The following is a 14,711-nucleotide window of genomic DNA, read 5'->3' as shown; positions in this document are numbered from 1 at the left end:
TGTCTCTGGCCAAATGAATGATGCCAGCTCTTTCATTAAGAGACATGCTATGGTTCCAACAAACATTTTCAGATATGCCTATATATGCCTGGTAGCAGACTTCATGAATCAAACATGGCTCAGAAAGGCTGGATCTGCAGTGTATCAGGCAGATGGGCTACTGAGGACTGGGCACCAGAAGAAGGGCTGGATGTATTTTACATCCTGTGGCCAGTGTGGAGAGGTCCAGTTTTATCTGCTTGTCACTGTAAAGAAACATGGCCTAGAAGAAAGGAGGGCTTGTTCAGTCTGCCTGTGTGGCCTGGACGGGCTGCTGCTCTTCCCAGCATGTCACCCTCTGGTTCTCTGGCTGTAGTTCCTGCCAAACTTGGAACCACACCCAGGAAGCTTAGGAATCCTAGATAGAACAAAACACTGCTTCTAATCCTGCATACATGAAAATGGTCCTTGCCCCATGTGGAAGTGTACGTTCACTTTATTTAAATAAACACTGGGCAGGTTAGCACCAAGAGGGTGTGTGTGTGTGTCGGGGTAATTTTTATTCTGTAATATTCTGTTTCCCTTTTTCAAATGTTCCCCAGCAGAAAAGACAGCATTAGGAGAAAATTAGGCGAAAATAATACATAAGACTTAACATGGAACCATTCCGGGTACCCAAGAGATAAACAGTCACATTTCAACTCCTGGCCAAGCCAGCAGCTGCAAGAAGTTGATAAGCATGCAAATGGGGCTGGGAAGCAGAGGAAAGCACATACTGAAAGCCTTTGAAAGGCCTGAGTTTTAAAAAGAAAAAAAAAAAAAAAGGAAGTACCTCCTTTTGCTTTTTACCTCCATCTAGTTCCTTCTGCACATTCTGTGAATTTTGAAGAATTACAGTTGGGTTCTGACTAACAACGTGTCACTGCTATAGCTTTAATCATGCTATCATTCTTCCCAATTTGCAGATGTGGTGAACTCCCCCCACCCCCAAACCTCCCAGCATTTGAGTTGTGCAGGGAAGAGATGGGTGTGCCATGTGGCCTCAATGCACAGGAACCCACAGCTCTTGGGTTTTCTTCCATTCTGGAAAAGGTGTGCTGAGCATTTTGTGGTCAAGACAATACTAGAGTTGGAAGAAGGTGGTGAGGTCCTGCTGCCAAGACCAAGCAGAAGTTTGTCCCAAGTTCCTGCTCTCTTCTATCAGTTTCCTCTTACCATGTCCTGTCTCCCTACCTCTACCCCACCTACCCCACCCCAAAGCAAGCTAGATTCTGAACTGGCCTACCTGGCCTCTGGGTCTGTGTGTTGAGACGACTCTGGTCTTGACAGTCAGGGTAGATGTCTACTCTTGCATGCTTGTGCATGCTCAGTCATGTTGGACTATTTGCGACCCCCTGGGCCACAGTCCATCAGGCTCCTCTGTCCGTGGGGTTATCCCAGCAAGAATACTGGAGTGGATTGCCATTTTCTACTCCAAGGGATCTTCCCAACCCAGGGATTGAACCCGCATTTCTTGCATCGCCTGCACTGGCAGGCGGTTCTTTACCACCAATGCCACCTGGGAAGCCCTATCACACATACATACATACATACACATACATTTACTCTGTCAAATATACATATGTGTATGTGTGTGTGTGTGTGTATATATATATATATATAAACATACATTTTTTAGCATTTTTTAGTAAAGTGTCTTGAGGAAGGGTTGCTTTTTATCCTGTATACAAAGGTGCCACGTGGGCTGGGGGTGGGGTGTGATAATAAAGGCCACAATTCACAAACCCTGAGTTTAGCAAGCCAATGTCAGGGGCAGAACTCCAGGCCCCCAGGGCATAGTTCCATAGCCAAGAGTGGCTGATTAAGTGACCAGAAAGGATGACAGTGGACTCAGTCAATGTAAACAGCCATATTTTCAACATAATTTACTACAGGTCTCTGAAGTGTATATAAAACATTTTAGTGCAACATCTTACAAATAGTTTTTTTTAAAAAAAAACAAACAAAAAACAAATCAACAGCTCTCTACATCATGCATGGGTAGTCTGTCTACCCTACTTTTTTTTTCTTCAACAGTAAACGCAGAGAAACCATTGTTTGAAAAAAACATGAAAACTTGCTACAGAAACCCCCTAGGGAAAGAGGGTGTGGTCATAGCCATGTCCTGGAATGGGCCTAGCACAGTGTTGTTTTTTATTAATGCAATATTGTAGATACAGATAAGTCAACAGAGCTGTTGGCTGTTTTCCTCTCTGGGTCTCTCCTGTAGGCAACTTGCAATGAGGTCTCCCGGCCACTGGAGGCCAGCATTACCACTCAGCAGATGCCACATATCCACAGAAATGGCCAAAGAAAGAAGGTCCTTGGGATTTTCATACAAAGCAGAAAAGCTCACCCTTTGAGCTCACCCTTTGATGGTACCCCCTGGCCCAACAGAAAATGCACAAGAATTAAAAAAAAAAAAAAAGACAATTATTAAAATACTGGCTTCGGTTTCTTTTTTCCTTTCAAATCTCCAGCAAGTGCTTCACTTATTTATATGCAGCACTGGCTTTTCTTTTTTCCATGAACCTGTTCAAACTCAAATCTTCATTACATGTCCCAGTTCCAGCCAGCCCTCCAGCATCTTTCCATTCAGATGGATGGAAAGTACATCATCTTCTCAGGTTGACTCAGTCTATAAATGAGGGGCTAGCAATTTCCCACCGAAAGTCCACACCCTGACATGAAGAAATGGGGCCAAAGGCCATCTGATTTCCTCACCACTCCACCTGTTCTGTGCCTCTACAGCGTTGATGCAGCACAAGAAACGGGGATGAGCGTTTGAGGCATTGGTGGGATTAAGGTGGTGGTGCCTACACAGAGTCACAGGAGAGGACTGGCATATCTGCGAGGGAGAGAACGCAGCCTATGTAAGCCCTTCAGAAAACAGCCAGGCAATGGCGTTGCTTTCCCTTGGCTATGACACATCCAAGTACCTGCCAAGCACCCAAGTAAGGGTCAGCGTCCACATGGCCTGGAATCCCACAGCCTCCCCTGGCGTCTGTTCAGCCTCAGGATCGGGTTCCACACTCATCTCTTGGGTTAGACTTAGTTCCAGAACTCCTGGACACTTTTTCCAAAGTGGGTTCTCCCTTGGGATTCAAGCTGCAAGTTCATAAGAAAGGAAGATGGCACTTGTGGCCAGCAAAGTATGAGAAAGTGAAGTGAAGTGAATTCGCTCAGTCGTGTCCGACTCCTTGTGACCCCATGCACTGTAGCCTACAAGGCTCCTCTGTCCATGGAATTTTCCAGGCAAGAGTACTGGAGTGGGTTGCCATTTCCTTCTCCAGGGGATCTTCCCCACCCAGGGATTGAATCTGGGTCTCCAAAATTGCAGGCAGACACTTTACCGTCTGGGCCACCAGAGAAGTGGCCAGCAAAGTATGAGGAAGCCAGGCAAAAAAAAAGAAAACCATCTTCATGGAGCAAGCAAAAGGAAGCACTTGCAACTGAGGATGCTCCGGAGCCCAGGATCTTGCCCAACAAGTGAAAAATAACAGGTGACATTGGCTTCACCAGGCTTTAAGGGACATCCAAATAAAAAGTCAACAATAAACAACCAAATCACCTAAAGCCACAAATAAGATCTAAGAAAGGGAAGGGTACAAAGTCCACGCATGTGACCACGTTCTGCTGAGATGGGGTAATCCATAAGGATTACAAAGGGCTGCGTCTGGGCTTCCCCTGGGCAGGTATTCTTATGGCAGTGAGATGCAGGTCAAATGGTGAAGAAGAAAGACATCAATATCTTTGAGAATGATGTAGTCAGAAGGAAGAAGGAAAACGTCGTCTTCATACCTCCAGCGAGGTAGCTATTCCTCCCTGTTCTCCAGCGCCAGGCTCTGGAAACCACTGCTGGCTACTGTCCCAGTGTTCATGAACCTAAGCTGTCAGCCGGCTCCCGTGCCTTCCGATGGTGTATGTGGTGGCTGCTTGAGCCCCGTGTGTTCAGCTCAGTTGCTGGCCCTTTCCAGGCTCACTGGCCACCTGCCCTTAAGAGTTTGATAAAGCACCTGGAAACAGAAGCCCACCTGCTCACAGTTATCAGAGACTGCCCTTGCAGAACAGACCAAGCCAACAACCAGCCTTATTTCCTTCTTTCACTAATTGCTGACTTTGATCAATCTGAAAGTCAGTAGCTGAAAGTAACCTTCTGCCCACTTTAACTTGCAAAGTGTGTACTGTTCAGAGTTTCTGACTTGTTCTCCAACCAAGTCTGCTTATTTTTTGGCAAGGATAGGATGAAGCCTATTGCCCCCCAAGACAGATAGGCTGGGCTGGGCACTACCTACTCCTAGTGGGGTTTATATGCAGGATTTATCTTGTACACACACAGTTCTTTGAAGCTAAATTCAATGCTTTCATCTTGACTACAAAGTGGTTCCAACAACTCCAGCTGAGGGAAAAGATAAGATACAAATTGGGCCCATACTACACATAATTTTCAAGTCTCGTTAAGGAAGTAAAAAATGTTGGAGTACATTTTGATCCATGGGTGGGATTTTCAAGTGTGCAAAAATGAAAAAAGCCTTGGAAGAGAGTCCTTTGCACTATAAAGTCTGTCCTTCCTTTTGCCATCAGTGGTAGTTCAGAGTAATTCATCCACAACATCATGGAATCCAAAAAGGGTAAACCAAAGGGATTGAAAAAGAGTCCCTTACAAAGAATAAGAACCCCTGTAACATCTATATCTGAGAATACTATATAAACCAGCGAGTAGACGTGCCACCGGGAGCTACTCACCACATTACCAAAAACAAAAACAAGAAACCTAACTGGCAGGATGGCGCCATCTGCTCGAAAATAGCTAACCGGCCAAGACTGCCACCTAGCGGCAGTCTGCCTCTGACAGATGGGCGACTGAACACTTCTGAAGTCTGACTGTGTTCTGCGAGGGCGCCCCAGAGGTCAGGTGCTGTCCGCTGCCTGGTGGTAGAGCAAGATGCAGCGAGGAGAGCCTCAGCTCCTCCGTGGTTTACGATCACCTGCAGTCCCCTTAGTCTATGGCTCCTGGGTGGATACTGAGCACGGGGGGCTCCAGGCAAGTGGGGGAGTAGTTGAGGTGTGGCTCCTTGATCCACAACAGGGGCACCCCATTCTTCCCCTCGGAGTTCTTGCTGGAGTTCCGGCTCTTGAAGCGCACCAGCAGGATGGTGATGATAAGGATGCCAAAGATGGGGAAAGGGTAGAAGAAGACGAAGTAGAAGAGTGCGTCATTGGAGCAGATGATGGACTGCAGGGTGGAACCTGAAAAGGACAGACAGGGAGACAAGACATGAGGGCCGAGAACCTGGACGGTTGCTCACTCCTGAAGACCCCACCCAGATGCACAGAAGTGACTTGGCAGAACTCCCATACCTACGCTATCTTTCCGCTCTTGCTACTAATGGAGGGCAGACTACCTATGTTTTTTTTTTTTTTTACTTTATTTTACTTTACAATACTGTATTGGTTTTGCCATCCATCAACATGAATCCGCCACAGTGTACACGTGTTCACAATCCTGAACCCCCCCTCCCACACCCCTCCCCTCCCCATGTATTCTTGTTCTCACACTTGTGTCTCTTCGAATTCATAGTTGGAAGTTCAAACAAAGCCAGGCCTCCATTTCCCACTGTGAGTCAGTATTACCACTTGGAAAGCCACATAAGAAAGTGTAATTTACTGATTATGTACTCAGCTGTATCTGAGATGGTGAAGACGCCAGCTTCACTTCAGCTTGAACCACCTTGTTGGTTCTATTTTTACATGTCCCTTTGCATTCGGTTCTGCTGCCAATGTCCTTCTTTGGGATAGAACACATTCTCTACCTACCAGCTTCTGAGAGCAGGTTTACCAGAATTGATGGTTATTTGATTAATGTTACCATTTAAAAAGTCATTATGGCCCACTTACACATGTCTGCAGTGTATCTGTGGCTGCACAGAATACAGTGTTAGTTGTTCCTGGATACAGAGGAGAATGAAACCCCACACCTCTCACCCCATCAAGGCCTGCTCTAGACTGGAGCCTGGGCTCTAGGAGACTGCATTTTCTCTGTAAAGTAAGGCTGCTGGATGATCTCTGTGTTCTATAAAGCTTACTAAATTTGGATAGCCACAGTGGGCAGATAAAATACGGTCTAATCACTTTCCCTTGTGCTTTTGGTCAGTGGGTTATTCAGCAGATCTTCAGAGGGTCTAAAGTACAATTCAGGGGGTTGGGTGTTTTTTTTTTGTTTTCTACTGAATAGCTGTTGTTCATCATTATTAAGAAAATTTAACACACACTTAAATGTATCAGATTTCCAAAGTATATGAGACTAGTGATATTAACCACTTTTGACCAATGAAACCTCAATTTCATAAGTTCTATCTAATAAACAGGAAGTTATCAAAGAAAAGAAAAAGCTGATGAAACTCAAAATTATCTGATACAATGTCATGCTGGGAAAAAAAGCTGAAATTTCCAGCCTGTTTTTTAACTTCTACATCATAGGCTAATTCTACTGTAACAAACATCATTTTAGGTTGATCAGTTCCATACTTTGACAGAAGATCACTCAAAAGACTTCTTCATTAGAACTAATAATTCAGGTCAGCATGATGAAAACATTGTGTTCTGGACCATTCTGCAGCAGCAGCTGCTGGTTAACTGCTGCTAAGCTCTTACCAGATGTTCTGTAACATCACTGCCCTTCTAGGCTGGTCTTCCCAACTAATCATGCAAAATCCACCTAATCCTCCACGTCACCCTCCAAAATAAAAATGACCCAGGAACTTGAGAAAAAGCAAGAAGGCAGTGAGGTACTCAGACTTCATTTTCTTTTCTTCTTCCCCTTCAGTTCAGTTCAGTTCAGTTGCTCAGTCATGTGCGACTCTTTGTGACCCCATGAACCTCAGCACGCCAGGCTTCCCTATCCATCACCAACTCCTGGAGTCTACCCAAACCCATGTCCATCAAGTCGGTGATGCCATCCAACCATCTCATCTTCTGTCATCCCCTTCTCCTCCTGCCCTCAATCTTTCCCAGCATTAGGGTCTATTCAAATGAGTCAGCTCTTCACATCAGGTGGCCAAAGTATTGGAGTTTCAGCTTCAGCATCAGTCCTTCCAACGAACACCCAGGACTGATCTCCTTTACAATTGACTGGTTGGATCTCCTTGCAGTCCAAGGGACTCTCAAGAGTCTTCTCCAACACCACAGTTCAAAAGCATCAATTCTTTGGCACTCAGCTTTCTTTATAGTTTAACTTTCACATCGTATATGACCACTGGAAAAACCATAGACTTGACTAGACGGACCTTTGTTGGCAAAGTAATGTCTCTGCTTTTGAATATGCCATCTAGGTTGGTCATAACTTCCCTTCCAAGGAGTAAGTGTCTTTTAATTTCATGGCTGTAATTACCATCTGCAGTGATTTTGGAGCCCAGAAAAATAAAGTCAGCCACTGTTCCCACTGTTTCACCATCTATTTGCCTTAACGTTGGAGTCCTTTAATGGACCGGAACCTGGGGGTCTAGAGTCGACGATAAGAAAGTGAAAGAGAGAGAGCCAGAGGGAGGGGGAGAGAGAGAGAGAGAGAGAGGGAAAAAGAAAGACAGACACGGGGACCCAAGCTCTGATGGAGCAAAGGTGCTTTAATGATCTTTTGGTGAGTATATATAGGCTGTTGTATAAGAAATTTCTTTCGACAATGATAAAGATCAGAAAACCAAACGTACAGCAACCTTTACCAAGGGAACGAGGGATTAATAACGGTCACAAGGTCAGGAGACAATCCATATCTCAAGAAAGGGGATCAGGACTAAGCACTTTTGCCGTAAAGAGAATGTTTACTGAAGGAGACTCAAGCCTGTCTCACATAATGACCTCAGTCCTGGAAGCAGCTTGCTGTTCCACTAGTTTCTGACAACAGAAACTGATAGGGAACTGATAAGATTTATGAGAAACAGCACGCAGGAATCCTCCTGTTAAACATTCCCTGACAATTCCCCCTTATTTATTAATATTTGCAAAAAGGGTTCTGACCATTAGAGTGTGTTTAGTTTTAACAATTTTTGCATGAAGGCAATGGTAGACAACAAATATAATTGTTAAGACAATCACCAAAATTACAGTTCCAGACCTGATGTTGTGAGTAATGCTTTGAAACCATCTGTGTGGGTCTAGCCCAGATCAGCTAGTTGTTCAGCTAAAGTGTTCAAATTAGTGGAAAAGGGCAGATTTTTAGAAAATGTTTCAAAGATTTTTTTAAAAATAACTGCACATTCAGAGAGGCATTATCATGTATGTTTTGTAAGTGAAATTTCATTTGTTCCCAGTTGTAGGCACTATTATTGAACTGAAAGCCTTTGACTTTGTGGATCACAATAAACTGTGGGAAATTCTGAAAGAGATGGGAATACCAGACCACCTGACCTGCCTCTTGAGAAATCTGTACGCAGGTCAGGAAGCAACAGTTAGAACTGGACATGGAACAACAGACTGGTTCCAAATAGGAAAAGGAGTATGTCAAGGCTGTATATTGTCACCCTGCTTATTTAACTTATATGCAGAGTACATCATGAGAAACACTGGACTGGAAGAAGCACAAGCTGGAATCAAGACTGCCGGGAGAAATATCAATAACCTCATATGCATATGACACCACCCTTATGGCAGAAAGTGAAGAGGAACTAAAAAGCCTCTTGATGAAAGTGAAAGAGGAGAGTGAAAAAGTTGGCTTAAAGCTCAACATTCAGAAAATGAAGATAATGGCATCTAGTCCCATCACTTCATGGGAAATAGATGGGGAAACAGTGGAAATAGTGTCAGACTTTATTTTTGGGGGCTCCAAAATCACTGCAGATGGTGACTGCAGCCATGAAATTAAAAGACGCTTACTCCTTGGAAGAAAAGTTATGACCAACCTAGATAGCATATTTAAAAGCAGAGACATTACTTTGCCAACAAAGGTCCGTCTAGTCAAGGCTGTGGTTTTTTCTGTGGTGATGTATGGATATGAGAGTTGGACTATGAAGAAGGCTGAGCACCGAAGAATTGATGCTTTTGAACTGTGGTGTTGGACAAGACTCTTGAGAGTCCCTTGGACTGCAAAGAGATCCAACCAGTCCATTCTGAAGGAGATCAGCCCTGGGATTTCTTTGGAAGGAATGATGCTAAAGCTGAAACTCCAGTACTTTGGCCACCTCATGTGAAGAGTTGACTCATTGGAAAAGACTCTGATGCTGGGAGGGATTGGGGCAGGAGGAGAAGGGGACGACAGAGGATGAGATGGCTGGATGGCACCACTGACTCGATGGAAGCGAGTCTGAGTGAGCTCTGGGAGTTGGTGATAGACAGGAAGGCCTGGCGTGCTGCGATTCATGGAGTCGCGAAGAGTCAGACATGACTGAGCGACTGAACTGAACACAAAACTGAGTAGAATTCCAATCACAGTTTAGCATCACCTGTTTTTGTACATCTATTAATTAATCTCCAACCCATTTGATGGCTGTTTTTAGTTCCTGTACTTCATCTTGAATAGCCTCATCTATCCTCATCTATCTGAGCCTGCGTGGGCATCTTTAGCCCAATTTTGAATAAAATCATGTGTTTGAATTGGGGTTTGTAAAGCAACACCAGTGATAACAGCAGTGGTGCAAATAGCTATTAATCCCAAAATGCCAAAAATCCGCCATCCAATGAATCGTTTAGATTGCCAGAGCAATTTAGCAAGTAACTGGGAAGCAAGTCCACCCACTGGATCTCCTTCCCAGGGTCGTTGGAGATTTACTGGTAACCACAGACTATGTCGAGATTGAAGAATCAAAAGGGATTCATTTCTTAAGGAAACAGAACAGTTCAGGGGGTGGTCCTAAGATGGTGGAGGAATAGGATGGGAGGACCATTTTCTCCCCCACAAATTCATCAAAAGAACATTTGAATGCAGAGTAAATTCCACAAAACAACTTCGGAATGCCGGCAGAGGACATCGGCACCCAAAAAAGCAGCCCATTGTCTCCGAAAGGAGGTAGGAACAAATATAAAAGATAAAAAGAGAGACAAAAGAGGTAGGGATGGAGATCCATCCCAAGAAGGGAGTCTTAAAAAAGAGAGAGGTTTCCAAACACCAGGAAACACTCTCACTGCCAAGTCTGTAGTGAGCTTTGGAACCTCAGAGGGCAACATAACTGGGAGGAAAAATAAAAAATTAAAACCCACAGATTATGTGCCCAACGGTAACTCCCAGCAGAGAAGCAGCACTGACACCCGCATCCGCCACTAGCAAGCAGGTGCTGGGCAGGGAGGCGTGGGCTGCATTGCTTAGAGTAAGGACCGGGCCTGAATGCCCCGAGGGCAATCTGAGGGAACTAACTTGAGATAGCAAACCAGACTGTGGGATAGTTACCACATGAAAACCGGCTCACAGAACAAAGGACTGACTAGAGCTAGCCAGCTGCGGACCGGCCCATCCCCCGCCGGAGACAGGCAGGCAAAGGCAGCCAGAGCTGGAAATGGGGCAATCATGGCCCCAGAGAGGCATTATCTACCAAACTGCAAACAGGTTTCGTTGCTAACCGAGACTTCTTGGGATTCTGGATGGTCAACATCCGCCTGAGATGGTGCGCCAGTTGCACACCCAGAAAACCAAGCAGCAGGGACGGGGGAGGTGATAAATCACAGCTACCGTGCTCACCAAACACCTGATCACCTGAGCTGCTTGGACCTGGGAAGGGCACAAAACACAGGCCCAACCAAGTCTGCGCCTCTGAGGAGTACCCGAGTGCCTGAACCTGATCGGCTTAGACCTGGGAAGCGCATACAATCCAGGGCCGGCCTCAGACAGTTCCCGGCAGAGCAAACCTACAGCCTAAGCAATGTATATGGGGAAAGCACACATGCTGTCAGCGGAGGCAAACTCCGTGTGGCCGAGACACTGCGAGCACATGCCAGTGATATTTGTTTGCAGCGTCCCTCCCTCCCCACAGCACGACTGAACAAGTGAGCCTAAAAAAGTGTCCACCACCGCCCCCTTGTATCAGGGCAGAAATTAGACACTGAAGAGGCCAGCAAACAGAAGAAGCGAAAACAGAGGGAACCGCCTTGGAAGTGACAGGTGCAATAGATCAAAACCCTGTAGTTAGCAACGACTACATAGGAAGGGGCCTATAGATCTTGAGAAGTATAAGCTGGATCAAGGAACTATCTGAAAGTGAAGTATAGATGGAGAAGTCTTGAGCTGAATGTAAGAATAAGACTGAAAACCAAGGCAGTAGGCTTAAGTCCAAATCCTGAGAACACCAGAGAACTCCTAACTCCAGGGAACATTAATCAACAGGAGCTCATCAAATGCCTCCAAACCTACACTGAAACCAAGAACTACCCAAGGGCCAACAAGTTCCAGAGCAAGACATACCATGCAAATTCTCCAGCAACACAGGAACATAGCCCTGAGCTTCAATACAGGCTGCCCAAAGTCACTCCAAACCCACTGACATCTCATAACTCATTACTGGACACTTCATTGCACTCCAGAGAGAGAAATCCAGCTCCACCCACCAGAACACAGACACACGCTTCCCTAACCAGGAAACCTTGACAAGCCACCTGTCCAACCCCACCCACAGCAAGGAAACTCCACAATAAAGAGAACTCCACAAACTGCCAGAATACGGAAAGGCCACCTCAAACACAGCAATATAAACAAGATGAAGAGGCAGAGAAATACCCAGCAGGTAAAGAAACAGGATAAATGCCCACCAAACCAAACAAAAGAGGAAGAGATAGGGAATCGACCTGATAAAGAATTCTGAATAATGATAGTGAAAATGATCCAAAATCTTAAAAACAAAATGGAATCACAGATAAACAGCCTGGAGACAAGGATTGAGAAGATGCAAGAAAGGTTTAACAAGGACCTAGAAGAAATAAAAAGAGTCAATATATAATGAATAATGCAATAAATGAGATCAAAAACACTCTGGAGGGAACCAACAGTAGAATAACAGAGGTGAAAGATAGGATAAGTGAGGTAGAAGATAGAATGGTAGAAATAAATGAATCAGAGAGGAAAAAAGAAAAATGAATTAAAAGAAATGAGGAAAATCTCAGAGACCTCTGGGACAATGTTAAACGCCCCAACGTTTGAATCATAGGAGTCCCAGAAGAAGACAAAAAGAAAGACCATGAGAAAATCCTTGAGGAGATAATAGTTGAAAACTTCCCTAAAATGGGGAAGGAAATAATCACCCAAGTCCAAGAAACTCAGAGAGTCCCAAACAGGATAAACCCAAGGCAAAACACCCCAAGACACATATTAATCAAATTAACAAAGATCAAACACAAAGAACAAACAATAAAAGCAGCAAGGGAAAAACAACAAATAACACACAAGGGGATTCCCATAAAGATAACAGCTGATCTTTCAATAGAAACTCTTCAGGCCAGGAGGGAATGGCAGGACACACTTAAAGTGATGAAAGAAAATAACCTACAGCCCAGATTACTGCACCCAGCAAGGATCTCATTCAAATATGAAGGAGAAATCAAAAGCTTTACAGACAAGCAAAAGCTGACAGAATTCAGCACCACCAAACCAGCTTTCCAGCAAATGCCTAAGGATCTTCTCTAGACAGGAAACACAGAAAAGGTGTATAAACTCAAACCCCAAACAACAAAGTAAATGGCAACGGGATCATACTTATCAATAATTACCTTAAATATAAATGGGTTGAATTTACAACCCATGGGTTCAATTTACAACCAACGGGTTCAATTTACCAAAAGACAAAGACTGGCTGAATGGATACAAAAACAAGACCCCTATATATGTTGTCTACCAGAGACCCACCTCAAAACAAGGGACACATACAGACTGAAAGTGAAGGGCTGGGAAAAGATATTCCACACAAATAGAGACCAAAGAAAGCAGGAGTAGCGATACTCATATCCGATAAAATAGACTTTAAAACAAAGGCTGTGAAAGAGACGAAGAAGGACACTACATAATGATCAAAGGATCAATCCAAGAAGAAGATATAACAATTATAAATATATATGCACCCAACATAGGAGCACCACAGTATGTAAGACAAATGCTAACAAGTATGAAAGGAGAAATTAACAATAACACAATAATAGTGAGAGACTTTAATATCCCACTCATACCTATGGATAGATCAACTAAACAGAAAATTAACAAGGAAACACAAACTTTAAATGATACAATAGACCAGTTAGACCTAATTCATATCTATAGGACATTTTGCCCCAAAACAATAAACTTCACCTTTTTCTCAAGTGTACACGGAACCTTCTCCAGGATAGATCACATCCTCCGCCATAAATCTAGTCTTGGTAAATTGAAAAAAATTGAAATCATTCCAAGTATCTTTTCTGACCACAAGGCAGTAAGATTAGATCTCAATGACAAATTCTAGCATATGGAGGCTGAACAACATGCTGCTGAATAACCAACAAATCACAGAAGAAATCAAAAAGAAATCAAAATATGCATAGAAACAAATGAAAACCCAAAACCTATGGGACACTGTAAAAGCAGTGCTAAGGGGAAGGATCAGAGCAATATAAGCATACCTCAAGAAACAAGAAAAAAGTCAAATAAATAACCTAACTCTACACCTAAAGCAACTAGAAAAGGAAGAAATGGAGAACCCCAGAGTTAGTAGAAGGAAAGAAATCTTAAAAATTAGGGCAGAAATAAATGCAAAAGAAACAAAAGAGACCATAGCAAGAATCAACAAAGCTAAAAGCTGGTTCTTTGAGAGGATAAATAAAATTGACAAAACATTAGCCAGACTCATCAAGAAACAAAGGGAGAAAAATCAAATCAATAAAATTAGAAATGAAAATGGAGAGATCACAACAGACAACACAGAAATACAAAAGATCGTAAGAGACTACTATCAGCAGTTATATGCCAATAAAATGGACAACGTGGAAGAAATGGGCAAATTCTTAGAAAAGTACAACTTTCCAAAACTGAGCCAGGAAGAAATAGAAAATCTTAACAGACCCATCACAAGCAAGGAAATTGAAACTGTAATCAGAAATCTTCTAGCAAACAAAAGCCCAGGTCCAGACGGCTTCAGAGCTGAATTCTACCAAATTTAGAGAAGAGCTAACACCTATCCTACTCAAACTCTTCCAGAAAAATGCAGAGGAAGGTAAACTTCCAAACTCATTCTATGAGGCCACCATCACCCTAATACCAAAACCTGACAAAGATGCCACAAAAAAGGAAAACTACAGGCCAATATCACTGATGAACATAGATGCAAAAATCCTCAACAAAATTCTAGCAATAAGAATCCAACAACACATTAAAAAGATCATACATCATGACCAAGTGGGCTTTATCCCAGGGATGCAAGGTTTCTTCAATATATACAAATCAATCAATGTAATACACCACATTAACAAACTGAAAAATAAAAACTATATGATTATCTCAACAGATGCAGAGAAAGCCTTTGGCAAAATTCAACATCCATTTATGATAAAAACCCTCCAGAAAGCAGGAATAGAAAGAACATACCTCAACATAATAAAAGCTATATGTGACAAACCCACGCAAACATTATCCTCAATGGTGAAAAATTGAAAGCATTTCCCCTAAAATCAGGAACAAGACAAGGGTGCCCACTCTCACCACTACTATTCAACATAGTTTTGGAAGTTTTGGCCACAGCACTCAGAGCAGAAAA

The 14,711-nt window shown here is 43.5% G+C and overlaps 1 protein-coding gene across 1 annotated transcript in view; it reads right to left on the bottom strand.

Annotated features, from left to right (window-relative positions):
• Positions 1-4,818: 4,818 nt before the first annotated feature.
• Positions 4,819-14,711, bottom strand: part of IGSF3 (immunoglobulin superfamily member 3) — an 84,178-nt gene continuing 74,285 nt past the window's right edge. The window contains exon 11 of the mRNA XM_052638029.1: positions 4,819-5,268. Within this exon, the coding sequence (XP_052493989.1) occupies positions 5,018-5,268 (251 nt within the window). The 3' untranslated portion in view covers positions 4,819-5,017. The remainder of the gene's footprint in view (positions 5,269-14,711) is intronic.

This window comes from Budorcas taxicolor, chromosome 3, assembly GCF_023091745.1.
Source record: "Budorcas taxicolor isolate Tak-1 chromosome 3, Takin1.1, whole genome shotgun sequence".
Lineage (NCBI taxonomy): Eukaryota > Metazoa > Chordata > Mammalia > Artiodactyla > Bovidae > Budorcas > Budorcas taxicolor.
The sequence above is the reverse complement of the archived record's forward strand: the minus strand, read 5'-3'. Positions and strand labels throughout refer to the sequence as shown.